The 20,580-nt window shown below is 39.4% G+C and overlaps 2 protein-coding genes across 2 annotated transcripts; one reads left to right on the forward strand and one right to left on the reverse strand.

The window, feature by feature from the left end:
* The first annotated feature begins 636 nt into the window (after positions 1-636).
* Positions 637-7,149, forward strand: QPRT (quinolinate phosphoribosyltransferase). The gene is made up of 4 exons (XM_081932400.1): positions 637-773; positions 2,718-3,274; positions 4,337-4,468; positions 5,132-7,149. The coding sequence occupies exons 2-4, from the start codon at positions 2,723-2,725 to the stop codon at positions 5,351-5,353; spliced, it is 906 nt and encodes a 301-aa protein (XP_081788526.1). The 5' UTR covers positions 637-773; positions 2,718-2,722; the 3' UTR covers positions 5,354-7,149.
* A 145-nt stretch (positions 7,150-7,294) lies between these two features.
* Positions 7,295-18,727, reverse strand: LOC309381429 (myosin regulatory light chain 11-like). The gene is made up of 7 exons (XM_081932401.1): positions 18,576-18,727; positions 15,383-15,472; positions 9,237-9,312; positions 9,030-9,134; positions 8,860-8,938; positions 8,358-8,406; positions 7,295-7,660 (listed from the first exon to the last, which is right to left on the reverse strand). Exons 1-7 carry the CDS (start codon positions 18,576-18,578, stop codon positions 7,556-7,558), a joined length of 507 nt encoding a protein of 168 aa, XP_081788527.1. The 5' UTR covers positions 18,579-18,727; the 3' UTR covers positions 7,295-7,555.
* Positions 18,728-20,580: the final 1,853 nt, after the last annotated feature.

The raw sequence follows: 20,580 nt of genomic DNA on the forward strand, positions 1-20,580 counted from the left end.
AATACTTAATCTTACTGTTAAATCTGTCACATATAAAAAAAACATACCATTTCATCTTTTCATTTTTAGAACATGATGACATTTTAAAAATCAGTAATAAACAGATCTTGAATCTACTCCTAATCATCGGGAAGCTGACTTTCTTTCCATCTTTGTAAGTTTATTTTCTTTGCAAGCCCCAGGACTCTTCATAAAATGACGTCCTATAATTTAGTAATATAATTTAACATCAATTAATATATTTTGCTGTTATATTCCTTTTCAAAATTGTAAGGATAGTTAAAAAGAGGCGTTACAGGGCACCCTCTGATGTTTGATCTTGTTTGTACAATAAAACGTGCAAAATTTGGCTGGATTTCCGCCCCACTCCCACCCCGAGGAAATGTGCTAGGATTGCCCATTTATCTGGGTGTCTTTGAAACCTGCACTGAGGTGCAGCCAGTTTCCAATAATTGCTCTTTAACAGGAGTGTTGCAACGTTCTTTTGTCCCTTTATGTAGCTAATAGAACTTAAAATATTTTTATGCCCACAAAGGAACTTTGTTAACTGAGCTGCCTGATGCTGGATCTCCAGCTGCTGTGGGAGAGATTTGTTTAGATTACAACAGCCAAGGTCCAAAGTGCCAAAAAGAATAATCAGGGTTCTAATCCCACCCCTCACCAGGGAGCCTCCCACCTCCCAGGAATTCCAAAAATTTACTTCCTACAACCAGTTAGACAAGAGAAAAGGCTACAGAGCAGACGGCACTAGGAAGGCCAGACCAGATCTTCAGGTGAGCAGCTGTCTCCCCCCTTCTTTTAATTTGCCACGAGTGGGATCTGAAGAGAAATAAAGAGCAGGCTTGATCAATGTATAATGAAGATCAAGAAGTAGCAAAAGAACCACACCACTGCTTTACTTGGTCTCTTTTTTCCTGGCAATGAACTGGAAATAACAATAGTTTTCCTGAGATTTTGTTTGTTTATTTGTTTGGGGGAGGTTTCATATATTTAGTGGGTTGCCTTGGGCTGTTTTTAAGATTTGATTGTGGCCATTGAGGAGTGGCTCCTAATTGGCAGAGGTTGCAAATCTTCTCAGAGGTAGCTTATCTTTTAAGGTGGGGAGGGTTGGATAGTAGAATTAAGTGCCCATTTCTTTAGAAGGTAAAGCTGATACATGTCTTTGTTGCCCTTTTTTGAGGAAGAAACTTCCAAAAGGTACAATACGGTTAACTTTTTAAAATTCATTGAATAGGTGAATTACAGAGCAAGCTTCTAATGGCTAATCTGTGTATTTTTAACTTTTACTGACACTATCATTACAGTATTGATTCGGGCTTTCTGTGCAATGGGAATTACTGGGACTAATGCATCTGAGCTTTAATGCATTTTGGATGAAAAAGAACTGGAAACTTAGAATATTTATGTAAAATCGATTTGAATCAGAAATGTTTATGAGGGATTCTAGAGTGGGATTCCCAGAGTAAGAAGGACAGTGTTACTGTATAGATAGTCCTCAAGTTATGACCGCAATTTTGACTAGAACATCTGTCACTACGTGATGTGATTATTAAGTGAGCCGTGCCTGATTTTACGACTTTTTTTTTTTTGACATGGTTGTCAAGTGAATCACCCTGGTCATTAAGTGACTTATGCAATTGTTAAGCAAATTCTCTTTCCCCATTAACATTGGTTGTCAGAAGCCTCCAAGGAGGTCAACGATGGCAATCCCGTGACTCCAGGATACTGCAACTGTTGTTAATGCATGCTGTTTCCCAACACCCCAATTGTGATGACATCACTGTGGCAGTGGTTCTAAGTCCAAAGACCGGTTGTAACTTTTCAGCGTCGTTGTAACTTTGAACATTCATTCGCTAAATGAGTGGTCATAAGTCAAAGACTACCTGTATATGATAAGAATACACGACTGCCTTTTGAGCCACACTCTTAAAAGGCCTAGTGAGAACCATTGGATTTTTGTGCCTTCTGGAGTTCTGAAGCAACCCGGCCCATCCCTGTGGCTACACAATGTTGTGCAATTTCCCAGTCATTTTCTGACCCCAAGGGCCCTTCAACTGCCCCACTTAATTTCAAAGTTACTTTTCACCATTTTTGGATGGGGAACAGTTAAGAACTGTAACAGAGATAACATATACACTCCTTATCCTTATCCTTGGGCTTAACCAACAACATTTGCTTAATAACAATCATGGCAAAAAATGGTTGTGAAATGAGGCCCAACTCACTTAGCAATTGCCTTGTTTAACAGTGGGAATTCTGATCCTCACTGCAGTCATGGGTCAAGGACCGCCTGCACAGTTTGTCCTCGCTTTGACCACAGTTGAGCTCAACATTTCCGTTGCCAAGTGAGCTAATGTTGTGAGTTTTGCCCCATTTTACGGCTTTTCTTGATGGTTATTAAGCGAATCGCGGCAGTTGTTAAAATTAGCAACATGGTTGTTAAGTGAATCTGGCTTCTGCATTGTCAGGAAGTGACAAAAGGGGACTCCCGGGACATTGCAACCATCTTAAATATGAGTCAGTTGCCAAGCGTCCGAATTTTGACCACCGGACCATGGGGATGCTGCACTGATTCTAAGTGTGAAAAATGGTCATAAGTCACTTTGTTCAGTGTGTTGTAACTTTGAACAGTCACTAAATGAACTGTTGTAAGTCCAGGACTACCTATATTGCCTGGTACAACTTGGCCAACCAACATCCTTTTGGTTTCCTTTTAGTCATCATGGCTTCCGACCCAAACCTCTCAAAGCTTCTCCCTGCTGCCCGATTGCGTCAACTCGCCCAAGATTGGTTGCAAGAAGATGCTCCCAGCTTTGACTATGGTGGCTATGCTGTGGGCAACCATCAGGTGTGTGCTGTGCTCTTCTGCAAATCCCCTGGAGTCTTAGCTGGTTTTCCGTTCTTCGAAGCTATCTTTGCTGAAGTCGGCTGCTCAGTGGAGTGGCTCCAAACCGAAGGAACCTGGGTTGAACCCGTCACCCGGGTGGCTGAAGTCCATGGTCGTGCCAATGACCTCTTGCTGGGTGAGCGAGTAGCCTTGAACTGTCTGGGACGCTGTAGTGGTGTTGCCACATCAGCAGCAAAAGCTTGTCGGGCAGCACAGGAAAGCGGATGGCATGGAGAGGTCGCTGGGACAAGGAAGACCACGCCGGGGTTCCGTCTCCCAGAAAAATATGCACTTCTAGTTGGGGGAGTCTCCTGTCACCGCTATGATTTGGGAAGCCTAATCATGTTGAAGGACAACCATGTCTGGGCTTCTGGCAGTATTACACAAGTGAGTACACAAAAGCAAAGGAGTTCATATTATACACTGATTGTGATGTAGCCTGAAACCATATAAATGGTTGCTAGAGGGCAGCAGAGAAGAAAGTTTTTCCCATATCTCTCTGTTGCCACCTAGGGGTTGAACTGAGTGTGGCAATCCAGCTTTGGTAGCTATACAAATCAGCCTTTAAAAGAAATACTTAAATCCAATATAGAATCAGATGTACCAGGAGAGAGAGAGAGAGAGAGAGAGAGAGGGAGGGAGGGAGAGAGGGAGAGGGAGAGGGAGGGAGGGAGGGAGGGAGGGAGAGAGAGAGAGAGAGAGAGAGAGAGAGAGAGAGATAAATTTAAATGCTCTATATATTATTCATTAAGTTAGTATTAGTCTTCAAATCAATATTGGTTGCAATCTTCATTCAGTTTTGCACTATTATATGTGCTGCGTATAAAGTAGTGATAGGTGGTATACATCTCAGTTTTGTTAACCATCACTTGTTATCTCAATTAAAAATTACATTGAGCTATAAACTATAGTTTACAAACAACAATGGACAGATTCAAAATCATTTTGGCTTTTTTGACCTGGTAAGACCTTTTTGCTGTTATATTATAATTGTTTTTATATTTTATTAATAATTCAATTTAAATGGTTGTACCTTTGGAAATAAAGGAGAGAATTATTTTAAAGTTTGTTTGTTTTTTAAAATAATCTCCTTTTGTTGGCCGGGACTGTTTGCAGCAAGGTTTCCCGACCTTTCGTGACTTTAAGATGCATGGACTTCTAGAATTTGAAGCTAGCGGGGGAATTCTGAGAGTTAAAGTCGCCAAGGTTGGGAAACCCTGGTTTGCAGAATTAGAACCTGCATCCAGGTTTAAGCAGGCCTGATAGAGGCCCTCAAAGGACGCAATGTAAAGACAAACTGTCCTAAGGCGTGTCTTCTATAGAAGACCTTTTCATGGAGAATCCAGCCTAATGGCTGGCATGAGTATCCCTAAGATTAGCTCAAGCTTCTGCAGGCATCAATATATAACCTCAACTGCTGCTGATCTCACAATGTTTGCAACCCCACAGGCAGTTCTCAATGCCCGGCGGGTCGGTGGCTTTGCCCTGAAAGTAGAAGTGGAGTGTGGTTCCTTAGAAGAAGCTCTTGAAGCATCAGGATGTGGCGCTGATATTGTCATGCTGGACAATTTTGCTCCTGAGGTATTTGGCTGAGATAAGATGGGGCAGATCTAGAAACTAAAATTTATGACTGATTAAAAAAAAAAAATGGTTTGGTTCTTTTGGATTGATTTCGGTTGAAATATTGACATTTGGAAGCTAAAATAGAGTTTCAAAGGTTTTTAAGAGGGCTTCTCTAAAAGCCATCAGGCTCAAGATTGCTTCTTCCTTCTGAAATCTTTGTTTTCCCCAAATTATAACCAGCTGCTGTTTCCTGGAGACAGGAATTAGGTTGCTGCAGGGTTTGGTTTAATTGTATTATTTATTTAGATTATGTATGTGTCACTACACGACAGAAGTTCTTTGAAGGGGTTTACATAGTGAAACATGGCATACAAACATGTTTACAGTAGAGCTGGTCACACTTCCAATGTGGACAAAGCTTTGACGTGGGTATCTTCCACCCTTGAACAAAACTTGATTTGTGAAGGTTCTGCTTCTGGAGAGACCTTCAGGACCCCATATTACATACTGTGAGCTGTAACAAAAAAAATGTCTCATGTGGGACCATTCCCTCACTTGGCTTGCACCCAATTTGGACCTCATATTCCATATATATCCATAACTCTGATAGGTATCATCATAAGACTGCAAAAGTTTGGTTTCCCTCATCCTTCTGCTTATCTCTCTTATCATCTTCTGCAGGACTTGCATCCTACAGCTAGTACCGTAAAGGCCTCCTTCCCCCGTGTCACGATCGAAGCTAGTGGTGGAATCACTGAGGAGAATGTGGCGCGCTTTGTGGGTCCCAATATTGATGTGATCTCTTTGGGTTGCCTCACCCAGTCAGCCAAAGCGGTGGATTTCTCCCTCAAAATCAGCCGGGATCAGACTCCCAAGCCGTCACTACGCAATTTCGTTTTCTGAGCTGAGATGGGACAGCCAATCAGTCCCATTAGAATATTTGGGAGTTGGGTAGTTGAAGAGGTAACAAAGGCTGAGTTGTATCTGCTGCTTATTAACTGTGCTGATCTAAGATGATGGAAGTTATACTCCAAAACGTCTGGAAGATAGGAAATTTCTTGTACAGGGTTTGCCTGGTAAAACCTCCCTAGGCATTTTTTAAAAAATATTATTTTCTTTCACAGGATGATTGGAACAGAACCAGCATCAGGGTTGAAGGGAGGGCAGCTGGGTTTTGTAACTTCTTCAACATATGTGATTTTTGACAGCAATAAAATGTATGTAATTTTATTCCTACTTTCTCTAATCTGTGCCTTGCATGTCTGCTGTAATCAATTTCACTAAGCTGGCCAAATAAATCTTTTTTTAAAAAAAGAATTAGTTGTTCCATTGTCATTTGTCAAAGTTATCGTGGCCAGCAACATCAGCATTGCCTTCGTCTTCCACTCCATTATTTTTCCAGAGTTGTCATGCATCTGTACTATGTCCAATCTCTGAGTTGGCCAACCTCGCACTTACTCACCCAAATTTCTATTTCTATTGGTACTTTCTATCTTCATCACATCTCATCTACTAGTCTATTGCATCCCTCAGCACTATTACAAACTTTCTAGGGTGAATCACAACCAGGCGTAGCTGAAGGCTTCCTGGAATTTTCTTCCAGACCCAATGAATGAGCTGAAACTTTAGAAACACTCAAATCTAATTCTCTGAAGAATCCCCACAGTGGTTTCTCTTCCTTAAAATTGTGGCAACCTTTGCGAAGCCAAGATCCATCGATCTTTTTGCTTTGGTATTCATATTCAAAAAACTCATTTTGCCACTTTATGAGCATTATAAGCTTACCACTTGCCTTTTCTTTAATTCCTCTTGATAAGAATAATACATAATGTTGCAGCAGAGCTGCCAAAAATCCAGGTGCCACCTCTGATCATCCTAATCTTTTTCTGCCATATTTGGCTGATTTTTGCAGCACAGATCCAACAACCCTAGCTAGAGTTATCCTGTATCAGGCCCCTTATAAAATATGATCCTCAGTTAATTCAAATGCCCTGTATTGTATAAAATGACTGTGTTTTCTCTCTTTGCCCATCCCACTCCACTCCACTTGCCACCAATGGCTGATTGAAAGGGAAGAACCAGAATGGAGAGGCAATCACACAACTTTCCATTCATTCTTCTTCATCTGTGGCTTTGATCTCACGCATCACCAACAATTAGCTTCCTCCTCTTAGTAGATTATTTACAATATTTAAAAAAAACTTTCCCAGGGAAACAGCATGAATGGATTTAGTGAACTAACAGTTACCAGTGTGTAAACATGAAACTCAGGACATGGGGTGAACAGACAACGTAATGATTACTTAAATATAATATGATTTGCAGACTTCACCAAGGATGTGGGTGGGAAAACACAGAAGGCCCTATATGGGAGCCAAGATATAAAAATAAATGTGTAAGTGAAGCAATATTAGGCCTGCTATCAGAGTTTTAAAATTTTACATGATTAATTAACCTATTTTAATCAAATAATTTAAATTGAATTATAGATAAAAAATAACTTATTCTGAATCCAGAAGCAGACATTCTTTCCTTTTAGATGAGTCTCTAATACTAGCAACATAAGAGGTGATCTTGTCTCATTTTCTTTTTCAGAAGAAGGAATGATCTTTTAAAATTGTACTAAGGATGTGTCTCAAAACTATTTTCTAACAATTGTACCAGCCACACTAAAAACAAAGAAACCCTGAGTTAGTTAATGATCACAGTGCTAAAAGGGAGAAAAACAATCACATTCAGAACCTGAAGCTAAATTAGTTTTAGAAATGGGAATAGGGGCACCATTCAAATCTGTGCTAACCTTTTGTGGCCTGAGCAGACAAGCAGACTGTGAAAACAAGGGCATTAGAAACAGAGCTGTCCTCATTTTTATTAAGACATTTGATGGTGTGAAGTCCCAGTTAGGTTAAGTCTAGTTGTAGTGAATAGGGTCGGCTTTGAGGGGCAAGATTTTTCTCCCCATAAGATAATAAATAACAGATTGAGATGTTTGTTGTTTGGTTACAAAAGTGTGGATCATCAGGGACCAGCATAAATGAAATTCCCCAGCCTGGGAGTGTCTAGGTGGATTTCCCCACAAAGCAAGGGTGAAAAAAAAATCAGGTTTTATTCCCCTTCCTTGTCCTCTCCGTGTGTGATGACATAGCAGATGTTCTTGTAGTCAACATTGCCAGCTACATCTGGAGGGAAAGCGTGCCACATGTTCTTGATCTGCCAGAAAGAGAGAAGTTGAGAAGTGATAGGATTGCAGCTGATGACTTTCAATGTTTTCAATTGTCACTCTAAATCAGGGGTCTCCAAACTTTGCAACTTTAGACTAGTGGACTTCAACTCCCAGAATTCCTTGGCCATGAAAGAGGATGATTGTGCTTGTTGGCACTGCCCAAGAAGAGTTGTGGGTGGCTAACAAAAGAAAGATGTCTCATAAGTGCTTTCTTTAATGTGCTATTCAGGATTTGGATTTGTGCTAAAAAAGAACAATGTAGACTATTATAGATTTCTTTCCTGGCCTGATCCCCTCAGTCTCTGATTTTCAAGTATGGTTTTGCCCGCTGTGGCTAAATTGACCTATGTGCAAAGCGAATGTGAGTGTTAATATCTGTTTTTGTTCTGTGGTAGCAGAATAAAGTGGTATGCAATCCTTGGAAGAATCTTATTAAGTTGAAAAAAAAGTTCAGTATTGACTCTGGCTTCAGTTTGACCTCATATACATTTAAAATTAATGTAAAGATTCAATGAAATCAATACAGTATATCCAGATTATCTTTTCTCCTAGTTTTACAAAATTTAGATTGAATTGTTGACAACATGGAAAAATAACACTGAAGTAAAAGATCTGGGCAAGGGGACTTTTAATCGAATAAAGAAAAGAATGGGACATCAACAGGATGCAAATAAATTTTCTTACCTCTTCTGGAGTGAACCGGTCACACTGGGTAGTCAAGAGTTCTTCCAAGCTGTAGCAAGGCAAGGAGAGACATGGTATGTGACAAAGGCCCTAAATATATGTGACTTCTGATCCAACTATCATAGAATATAATTTAATGGGTACATATGGGTTGCTTAAGCAATTAATCAGGAGGAATCCTGTGAAGTGCCTGCAACATGGAGGAGGAGATCATGGGACCTAGGAAAAGCCATTTTAGATTTAGGTCTGGAGGAATTCAGGGTCCCAAAGGTGCTTTTTCAGGAGGCAACTGGACTTCCTTGTTTTTTCTTTTGAAGATGTTTTGCTTGTCATCCAAGAAGCTTATTAAGCTCTGACAGGATTCCTCACTAACCAAGAAAATCCAGTTGCCTCCTGAAAAAGCACTTTTGGGACAACCATGACCTGGATGACTGAGAATCTCTACAGACGTTTAACAGATTCAGTGCTTCTGCTGGAAGTGAAATGGGAAGTAAACACTCACAATTTCTTCTTGACATTCCCCTTGCCCTCGGGGTCCAAAACTTTGAAGGCACCAATGATGACGTCCTCGGGATCAGCACCTGATGAGATAAGGCAGGAAGAGTAGTGAGATGCTGGAACAGATTATCTGTCATATAGAAGAAGACTGAGAAGAACAAGAGACTCTCTCACCCTTCAGCTTCTCCCCAAACATGGTAAGGAAGACAGTGAAGTTGATGGGGCCACTGGCTTCCTTGATCATGGCATCTAACTCATCATTCTTCACATTCAGGCGACCTATGCAGAAAGGAAGAAAGTTTAACTGATTAGGATTTGATTTAAAGGTCTTATCATCCATCCAGCTTTACTCTACCTGTTTAAGCCCGCTCTTTTTCTTACCCATAGCAGCAAATGTATCTCGCAGGTCCTCCTTGTCAATGATGCCATCTCTGTTCTGGTCAATAACAGTGAAGGCCTAAGAAGCAGGACAGAAACAAATACATTAACCAAGTTCATGCATTACATTAAACGGGTTTGCTGAGCTATTCGCAATTGCTTGGTTCAGCTGCTACACCAAGCAAAAACTAAGGAAACCACATTGTAGCATAACATAATCTATGAAAGCAACATGTTTGGGCTCTAGAAAATTTACCTTCTTCTCCCTGTCCTACCAAAATGATCAGTTGCCAGGATATCAAAATGGCAAACTAACTACTTTATAATAGCTTTTGGATTTAAACCTATCCACTCTCAACACGTAGCTAAACTGACTATAAATGCTAATAAAGGAGAACATTTGAAGCTCAGGGTTGACATGAGGGGTCTTTGGTGCTCTCTGAGCTTGCTTTTTCTTCTTCTTGCGGACGTTTCATTACCCAAACCAAGTAACATCATCAGTGCTAGTAAGGAGTGCTGTTTTAAAACGGCACTCCTTATTAGCACTGATAATATTACTAGTTGGGTAATGAAACATCTGTTTCATTACCTAACTAGGTAACATCATGTTATCTAGTTGGGTAATGAAAGTTTGCAAGAAAACAAACAAGCCCAGAGAGCACCAAGGACCACTCATGACTATATATGTGTTATGTTGTCACAGCCTTTGCAAATCGCAATGTAGTAAAGTAGAAGCCTTTCCTTCTTCAGAGGAGCAAGAAAGCTTTTTCTGCTTTTCTGAGAACTGGTTCATCACCTGCCATCACTGCCATATCAAATGGCATGTAATTAACCCACAGCAGGGGAAACCCGTGATGAAATTGCTTTGATCATTGTTTTGGATAGCAGCCAATGGACAAAATCAGCAACATGGGGTAGGTAGGTGGAAAGACAGGCAGCTGTGATGTCATGACTGAAGCCCTGCCTCTTTGTAGAACGAAAGGGACTTCGACCACAATGATCAGGTTGCCTGCTTTGACCTTGTCCCTCGTGGATACGCTTAGCTGCAGTGCTTTTTCTAGATGCAATTCATGCCTTTAATTCATTTAAATTTAAATTTATTCATCAAGTTTTAGTTAATTAGACCAGGGATTGGGAATTAGCAATCTTCTAGATATCTGAGAGTTTCCATTTTTATTGCTGTTAGTTAACGTGATCGGTTAGATGGAAACCTGATGGAACTGTAGCCCAACTCTAAATTGAGAACCCAATATTATCTGTTCCTAAACTGGGTTAACAAAAAAATGTGTATAAATGGACAACTTGTACAATCTGCAACATACATGGTTGTTGAATGTATATATCTACCTACATTTATTACTTAATAATTATACAGGTGATATATAAGTGGAAAACTGCATAAAATACTACACTCAAACTACCATAACAGTATGTAATTTTTTCCCTTTCACAGCACAACCATCCTTATGGCTAAGCCATATGGAATGCCATTTTTAGCCTTGCACAAACATTCTATTAGAAAGGATATTTCAACTTGCAGGAGAAAAGATTCTGGCTGTGAAAACTGGTGTATACCAGGCAGGATAAATAATTATAGGATTCTGAATGACGAATAACTTCTGTATCCCTCTCTCTTCCCACTATTTTGTGCAAAGCCCTTCTGGCCATCAGTGATGCAAACTGGGTACAGCTTTGATTCCAAACACCACATCATAACAGCAAAAGCTCAAGAAACAAATCAGTGAAAAATACAGTAATTCAGTATTGCTGACAAAGCTGGTTATCATGCTAAGACAGCCTTTAAAGAATCATCTTCGACTAGATGCATGCAACATCAAGGCACAAATTGTGTTGACTCAATTGCAAGAGCTAGATTCATACAACACAATACACAATTTTAGCTTATTGTGATACACAAATCCAGCTGGATTTGCGTAGCACAATAAGCTATACTTTTATTTAATTTGGATTAATGTATTGTATAATAACCATGTAGAACCAAAGAAAGAAGATATGTTAGTGATTTTGGTAATCATCTTCATCATGAACAGTTAAACTTATATGCCACCTGGTACTCAACAACTCTAGAAGGCCCCTAAAAACAAATTATAATAAAATCAATAAAACTTAAAAAGACGAGAAGCATGATAAAGTGAGGGATCTCCTTTCCTTTGGTCAAGGCCTGGGTGAAGAATCAGATCTTCATGGCTTTTCTAAATAACAGAGAAGTGGGACCCATCTGAATCTCAGGAAGAACCTCATTCCAGAGAGCAGGTAAAATTAAATAGCTGTTGCTGAACCCTGGACACAAAATAGTAGCTCACTTTTTGTGTGTATATTTTAAGATACTTATAGTAGTTCTTTAGTCCTCAATATGTTTACTGGACAATTTAAATTAAAGTATAAATAAACATTCTGAACTGGATATAAAAAAAGACTTCAGTGGTTTGTCTAGTTGTCTGCTTATCAAGCAATTTATTATAGGATTGGAGACAAGAGTTAACTCCAGTTAGTACAATCCTCCTCTCCCTCCTCCCTTTTCTGCAGCTGTTCCCTAGAAACACCCGTCATTTGATATCCTTCTTAGCTTCTGCCAGGAATGTGAACAACCTTAAACTGTCCCATATTAAATCCCAAGCCCTCCCTAAGGGGACAGGTGGTACATTCTGAAGGGGCTGTTGTTGATGAGGTCTCCAAAGGCTGGCAGGCATTGATGGAATTCACTCCTCCCCTCCTCTCCCCTCTTTTTTTTCTTTCTTGCTAAATGCTATGAGTCTATTTCTTTCTAAATAAAAATGTGAAAGGAGGAGGAAACTATAAACTTCCAGAGAATAATTAATAGGTGGAGTGGAAGTTGTACCATGTCAACTATCTAATCTTGTAATTTGGATGTTGGCTGAAGAAGTACCTTCAGGAAGATTTTCCAACTCATGTTAAGCCCCCCCCCCCCCCCCCGCACACACACACGCATACACTCACACAGAGGAAAGGACCTGACTACTTTGGGTGGAAGCCGAGAGAGCTAATGTAACATTAGCACCCCGGTGTCAGCAATGTACTCAGCATTTTTCTGTAGAGATTCTCAGTCATCCAGATCTTAGTTATCGCAAAGGTGCTTTTTCAAAAGGAAACTGGACTGTTTCTTCCTTGAGGAAAAAGAAGAAAATGTTTCATTTCTCATCACTTGTGGCAGCGGGTGATGTGATGCCGCCCACCATCACAACTGATGTAGCTTCTTGGATGAGAAGCGAAACATTTTCTTCTTCCTCCTCAAGGAAAAAGCAGACCAGTTGGCTTTTACTCAGCACTTGCTAAATAAGGGCGAGAAAGATCCTCTACTCTGAGAAAATTACATTCTAAGTACAAAAGCATAAAAGGATATTCTGAAACAAAGCGAAGACAACCAAGACTGTCCAGAAATATTGATGGCAAACCTATCCTGTTTCCCACAAAAGTCTAAAAAAATATCTAGCTAGAAAAATACTATGTATGACACACAACTTCATCAAATCATGAGTTCATCCTCTTCACTGTTCAGGATGGCAGGATCTCTCCAAAGAGATTCAATCCAGGATGGAATTCAACAAAGGCAGACCTCAAAAAGCAGTTGATTGATCCCCAAAGAGGCAAACTGGGCAAGGAGAAATGAGTAGCTGAACCCAGGATTATCCTGGACTGCAAAAATCTTGATGCCTGCTAGATAATAGTCAATTAGTGTTTTTTATAATAAAAAAAATCCTTCCTGCCATCCAGTAAATGTCCATCCAGATCTGGTATCCCTAGATCTAAATATCAAGATTGTTACTTCTGCTAGCCTGTATTCAAGCAACTTTCCAAAACTACATTCCCTCTCATGATGTACTTAAATTCACACCATTCCTATAATGGGAGTTGCAGTTTTGGATTAGATACTCATCTATTGTATGAGCCAATTTTATTTCATTTTAAAAATGCCAACAAATACCTATGTTTCCACCATGGATTTATCCAGTGGACTCTACTTCCACCAAGTAGAAATGTAATCTTTTCACCCTTAGCAAATTATGGGAAATGTAAAAATGGCAGACGGAATAGAAGGAAGGGCAAAATAATTAAAATGAAGGAAATCATCACCTAGTCCTCAAATTCCATGATTACATCAGGATTATTGCACAATGCAGGAGCCCACCCAAAGCACCTGAAGACTAAGGGGAGATGGGTTCCATCCTGCCACAAAGCTCTATAGGTGATCTTCAGTGTAACCAGTCTCACAGCATGCTTGTGGAGAGAAGTACAAGAAGAACGGTAGAAAGAAGGCAAGTCTCATGCTTTGCGTTTTCTGAAGGAAGGGCAGGTGACACATACAATTAAATAAATATGCACATTGCAAGAACTGATCTGTCCTCTCATATTTTTAAAAGCAGGAGGCCCTCAAAAAAAAAAAAAAGAAGCAGCACAAAAATAGATTGCAGGAAAAAGAAGAAAATCCAAAGGACAAATGCTACTTCCAATGTAGCTTTGGTCTCCTTTATAGTTGATCGATATTTTAAGACCGAAAGACCTTCAGACTTCATTTTTGATAGAAATCAGGAATCTTCTCGTCTCTTCCTCCTCCCCCCCAAACTAGCCAGCCAGAATGGGTTTCCAAAGATCTCCTTGTAAGGCTCTGCCATTTGCTTCATCCAAGCACAGATGTCACCTCTTTGCCCAGTCCTCCTTCACCCAAAATAGACCCTGCTGCATTGCAAGGGTCCTGGAAAGGAAACACCATCAACTTTGGGGTGGGGTGTGTGTGGAGGTCTACTGCCTACCAAAGGGCAAAAAATGCTCCTCTGAAATGAAGATTATGAATTTAAGTAGTGAGGAGAAGAGAATATCTCCATATGGAAAGCTGGCCCTCACTCTCACTTTTATAGGTGAAAATTTCTATTCAAAGTCCAAATTAATTTTAAAAACAAGTTCCTAAAGAGAATAACCTGGAATTACCCTTGGGAAAGGAAAAGCAACTATAATAGCAAGTAAAAAGCTGATCTTCCATACACAGTTAATAGGTTCTAAGCTCCAGGATATTGTGGAGACACTCATAGTTGCTCATTATTTTGGCTCTTCCAAAATATGGCCATGTTCACACATCATAATAAGCCATTACTCTTGGTCTACAAACCCAATTTTTATCCTGCTTTACACATCACAAGAATTCATGGCTTGCTTAATCTTGACTTGCTGAAGAAAACAAAAATAAGATAGGATTCAGCCTACATAGCAGAGAGAAGAACATTTTTGAAAAGGCTTGGTCCACCTTGTGATATCTATGGATTTCCACTTTCTCTCTCCAGAACGTTCTTCACAATAGCCTTCCTCAAGGTGGCACCTCAGGTGTTGCAAAAATAAAGCACATCTTTCACAACCAATAACCATTCTATCTGTGAATAATGGAAGCTGTAATTCAACACATATTGGAATGGACAACAAAATTAGGAAAATGTCTTTAAAACTTAGAAGCATTCAACATGTTCAACAACTAATAGAACTATATAAAAGGCAAAGAAAAGGAAAATTAATGAAGGGTGGGCCTCTATTTGATGGGCATAATTTCAGGAACAAAGAATCCCTATTTTTTGTAAAGGTTGAGAATCAAATGAAACCACTACCAAAACCATACATGAACAGATATCCACGTTTGGATTTTTGAGGTAAATTATGTTTTAAAAACTCCTCTATATCTTATCTAGACCTTTTATATATAGTCACTTCTGCTGAAGTTGAGAAAATGTAGCTGGGATTCCTACAATACATTGGTGTACACTAAATTGGACCTACCTGCATACTTAAAATAGGCTCACCTGAAACATTAGGTTGTATTATAACATTAGATTGTATTATAATACAACCACTAATCAATTATGTGATTAGTCAGCAACATTTTCCAAAGGGAAGACAGAATCTAAATTGACTAGTACAAGCAGCTTTGTTTTTAAAATTCATTCCTATATATTCAGTGATGTAGTTAAAAAATACCTAGAATGTCAATTTTGGATGGTGCTCCTGGAAAATGCCCATAGGGAGCCAGTAATTTACCCCAAAGTCCTCCTTTAATGGCATCACTACATTTGTGATATTTCCTAATGGATGACACCCCTTTCCATGTCCATCTTTGTTCTTGTTCTTACCTCTTTAAACTCCTGGATCTGGGTTTGGTCGAACATGGAGAAGACATTGGAGCTTCCTTCTGCTGCCCTTCTCTTTGCCTTCTTGGGTGCCTAGAAGAGAAGGATGGATATTCAAGATAAGTTCACTGAATCCTTATCTAGGACAACCAAACCTCCCACTTTTATAGGTGAGAGTCTCTATTCAAAGTTGAAACTAGATGAATGGGGAAAAAAAGGAGTGAACCAGTGGTACTGGATCCATCAAGTCCTAGCAACGACATCATTGATTAAGGAAATACATAGGTCACCAAGTCACAGCTTCCCCTTTATGAATTATCCTTCAACTTAAATTGTAGAACTGATTTATAGTTTAGTACCGTTCTCGCTGCAGATGTGACACAAACCAGCACCTTTGGTCCTGCTTTATCCTGATGCATTTCCTCTTTTTTGACAATGTGTAAGCACGCTCATCAGTGACATGAGAACATCTTATTAAGAAAGGATTCCCACCATGCAAAGTTTCTAGAGTTACTCATTGGTTTTGCAAACATATAAACGGCTTCATTTATAGTAGACTCTAAGCAATATAACCAAGAAGGTTCCTGAATTTGATTATATAAGCCATGCTTGATCGATTTCTACACTTTTGCCACCATGGGCAGGAAACCTTACTAAATATCAGAAAATATCATTTAGTTTAACTTAATAATTAAAACTTCCTTTAAATGTCCTTTTATGTTAGGTGTATATTTTCAAAATATTGTTAGTATGTGTTGTTTTCTGTAACATAAGGGAAGGGATAGGTTAATCCATTAAGGAGAACCCAACAAACAATTTTATTGCTATAGCAAAAGTCTGAAAACTTGGATCATTGGGGAGAAGCGTTAATATTCATGATTTTAAAGAAAGTGTATACTTTGATTTGAGAAACAGAAGAAGCATCTACTCTTACTTTCAATACAAATATAGAGTTGATAGAAGTTTAATGCATCTTTTCAAAGTTTTCATTTCAGATTGTAACAAATAATTTCCACCAGGATGATTTTTTCTTTAAGGCAACTATGTTGTATGTGGGTACTACTGTGTTTCCCCGAAAATAAGACAGGTCTTATTTTCTTTTGACCTCCGAAATAAACATTTCGCTTTATTTTCGGGGAGGTCTTATTATTTTTGAGTTGCAGGAGGCGGCGAGCGTGGTCTCACGGCTGTTGCTGTGTTGCAATATTTTCGGGGAGGGCTTATTTTGGGGGGAATGGATTATTTTAGTGCATGCACTCAAAAGCCCGATTGGGTTTATTATCCAGGGAGGTCTTGTTTTCAGGGAAACAAGGTATAGTTTTCATCTCCCCCAAAATCACTTTGCAAGTTTTAAATTAATAAGTAATATATAAGTAATTAATTGATACAATAAGCAGGGGTCCTTTAACCTCCTTTAAAATGATAACCTGGGCAAATAAAACACGTATGAACAAGCCCAATTTGATGAAAAATGACAACTGTTCCAGAAAACAGCACTAATCCACAATTGGTATACCTAATTGAAAAGAGGGGAAGGGACGGACTATATCCAATACAGTCATATAAATAACTCCAGCTGGTTTCGCAAAAAGAAAACCATAAAATGATTTTTTTCTCTCATACTTGTCAACTATGCCTCCTTCTGAACAAAGTTATTTTATATATAGAATATAGGATACATAGGATTATGATCTACATCACAGGAAGTTATTTAGAATGACTGTAATTATCTGGGGATAATTTCAAGAATCTCCTTTCTATCTTCAGAGTGGCTCTTTCTTGATTCTCAATTCCTAAAAACTAATATATGTGTTACTTCTAGGAAGAGCCAAAGATGGGACAGGGGTGGCAAGGCAAACATGGAATGAAGGTTCAGGCTCTCATTCCATTTTTGCCACCCAATCTAAGTGGGTCTCTCTCATGAATTGAACTAGAGCAAAAGTATGAACTTTGGGGTATTGGCTAGAAATAATAAATACATCTCAATCCTCTAATCACACTCACTTGGCCAGATATAAAAACCCAGTAAATTTTTGCAAACCTTTACAACAAGGCACAGGGGCAAGGCTAGAGATAATGGGTTTTTAAGGCTGGAGGCCTCAGGCGGAGAAAGTTAATATATGCTGACAAACTAAGCTTTTAGCATCAAGAAATGAAGTCCTGAGAGATTCAACAGTTCAAACTATTGCGGGTTGTCTTCTCGCCATGGCCAGACTTATGGGAATGTTCTGGAAGGATTGCTCTAAAAACACATCTTACAGAGTTTACTCACTCCTACATTTTGTCTGATGTGGCTTTTCAGAGGAGGAGGTACACCAGGCATACAAGAGAACTTCAAGGGTGAAGGAAATGTTTTTAAAAAGTTTATTCCTTGTTTCTCATTTGGAAAAAAACCAAAACCTAGACAGGTTGCAGCTTCCTTTGTCTGGATCTTGTGATGCCTTGAGGAGTCTGACTCAGAGGCTCCTGTCTGCTCAGCAGCTGTCCAGCCACCCTTTGTTCCTTTTTGAGAAAAAAAATGCAAAGGCAAAGATTCCATGTGTAATAAAACATCCTGCTGTATTATTCAAGAAGAGCATTATGCAGTTATTCAGGGATTTGAAGGGATTCACCTGTAAGATTGAATGCGCAGAGCCAAGTAACACAAAGCATTATTAAGCAGAAAGACAGCTTGCGATGGGATACATGTGCAAGATCTGAACTTTTTCAGAAAGTGAAGAAAATGAAACAGAACGATAGATGTCGAATCATCACCCGTAGACAGTAATCTGATAGTCTACAGCTTTTCCTTCCCCATCTCAAAACAGCACAGATGCCTTTGAGTTCTCATTGCCCTCCCTGTCTCTCTAACAGTACCAAAGCTTCCTCTTAACACACATATTCCTCTTGTCCAGATATTTTAAAAAGCCCTAACTGAAAATACTCAAAATTCACTCACATATGTAGAAGAAAAGGCTGAACTGGACCCCTTTCTACATCTTCTTTTTTCTGATTTTATCTTTTATCAAGAGCATTTGAGAAGCTTCCCTTTTCCAATGCTTGACTTAAAAAAGCAGATCAAGATACGATTCAACTTTTTTTTTAAAAAAATCCTTGGTGTTATACATTTTTCCACTAGTTTGGACTGAGATAGCCCCTGATTTCTTTAGATGTCTATTATGCTCTTGCCTGCACACCCAAATTTTTCCTCACTTACCATGTTGTCTCAGTGGGCAGATAAATGGATGAACAGCAACTGTGGATGCGATGGGGATGTCCCAGGGGCCAGAAGGGCAAACAGCCTAGACACTTGGCTGTGAATTCCCCTGGGGTTATATAGGCTCTTTCAGAGGGAGGCGGGACAGCTAACTATAGTCACATCTTCAAGTTTGGGTGGTGGAGGATGGATGGGGATAACTAGAAATAGACTCCAGGGGAACGCAAGAGGGCCAAGTCCTTTCTTGGAGACAGGGGGTAAGTCCATTAGGTTTGATGGTCCATAATTCAACAGCTTTCATTATTCTGGGGATCCGTGGTTACCCAGCTCCAAATCCAAAGAAGATGAGCTCACAACCCACACAATCCCCTTACTATGGTTTGTTTGATTATAGCTTGCCAATCTACCAATTAACCATGGTTCTGCAAACATGTTTTGGTCAATATATGAAACCAATCAAGGGATAACTCTTTGCTCAAAAACTGACCCATAGAAGAAACCAAAAGGAAAACAATCACACAAATACAACATCTCTTTTAAGGAGTACACATTTAGAATTCATCACAGCAAAACTCTGGGTATAAAAAAATTGCAATGTTGTTGTTTTTTTAAAAAAAACATGTCAAAGAATGTCAGAGATCCTGAATTTGTCAGATTTGATAGACCAGGATTTGCAAAGTTTAAAAGAACTTTTTTAGTCTGAAATTTAAGCCATTCCATGGATTTTAAGACTTTACTGGCTAATCTTTAACCAAGGATTCTAGACTAGCATGATTGGATAGCTCATCCCTAATATGTCAGCCTGAAAGTTTGTACTGGTCTGGGCATCAGCCTTCATCCTGCTTAGGACACCTGGATGGCAGATTCAATTGATCCCCTCTATTGAGATACAGGAAAGCTTCAAACATGAGCGTGGAAGATCCAGCATGCCGAGAGAACTTCTGTATTCCATCTTCTCCCTTCCTTTCCTCCCTCCTTCCCTCTGAGCTCAAGGTATCCAATGTCCCTGAGAAAATTTCCTTTTTGGGATCGCTGGTTCAGCTGTCACTTGGGAGACACACAGACAAGAGCAGACGCTCCTAAAGATAGCTATGAGAATTTCTTTCCTTGCTCCACTACAGACTGACTGTCCATTTACATGGATCCTCCATTTCTTGCCTAAAAGAACTCATATTATCTACACTCCAATGAGTCTCTCATCCATAGTTTGTTTTAATCACAGGTTTTTGAATTGGCTATAGAGTGGTTGGATATCCGCAGTTAGACCTCGGCTTATGTCCACAACTGAGCCCAAAATTTCTGTTGCTAAGTGAGACATTTGTTAAGTGAGTTTTGCCCCATTTTGCAACTGTTCTTGCCATAGTGTGAATGACTTCAGTTGTTAAGTCGGTAAAGCGAATCTGGCTTTCTTCCCCACTGACTCTGCTTGTCAAAAAATTGCAAAAGGTGATCACATGACTCAGGATACTGCAAGTGTCATAAACAAGTCAGTTGCCAAGCATTTTCATCACGTGACCATGGGAATGCTGCAACAGTCATAACCGTGAAAAATGGTCATAAGTCATTTTTTTCAGTGCCCTTATAACTTTGAACGGTCACTAAATGAACTTTTATAAGTCAAGGTCCACCTGTACGTTATGCTAAGAGATCAAAGTTTACGCCCCAGGGTGGCTACGTTCATATATTGTGTTAGGCGAGAAACCAACTAACCATCCTGTCTCAGTGAGATATGTAAAGTCAATAGTAACGTATTTCTATATGTGAAGTACTTCTAGCAGGACTACCAGATTCTGTAACAGCTTTGTTCCTTATGCCATCTGTCTGGTAAACTCACAAGATTCGTTTCTCTTGCCATGTACATGTATACATCTGAACTAGACTGTGTTGTTTCTCTAGGTCATATAATATATGTGGGCATAGGCATAATTTTGTATTTATTGATTTTGTCATGTTTATGTGGTGTATATTGGGTGTGATGACCCTTTGAGAGACGAATGCAATGAAA

The sequence above is a fragment of the Natrix helvetica genome, assembly GCF_964273705.1.
Source record: "Natrix helvetica genome assembly, chromosome: Z".
NCBI lineage: Eukaryota > Metazoa > Chordata > Lepidosauria > Squamata > Natricidae > Natrix > Natrix helvetica.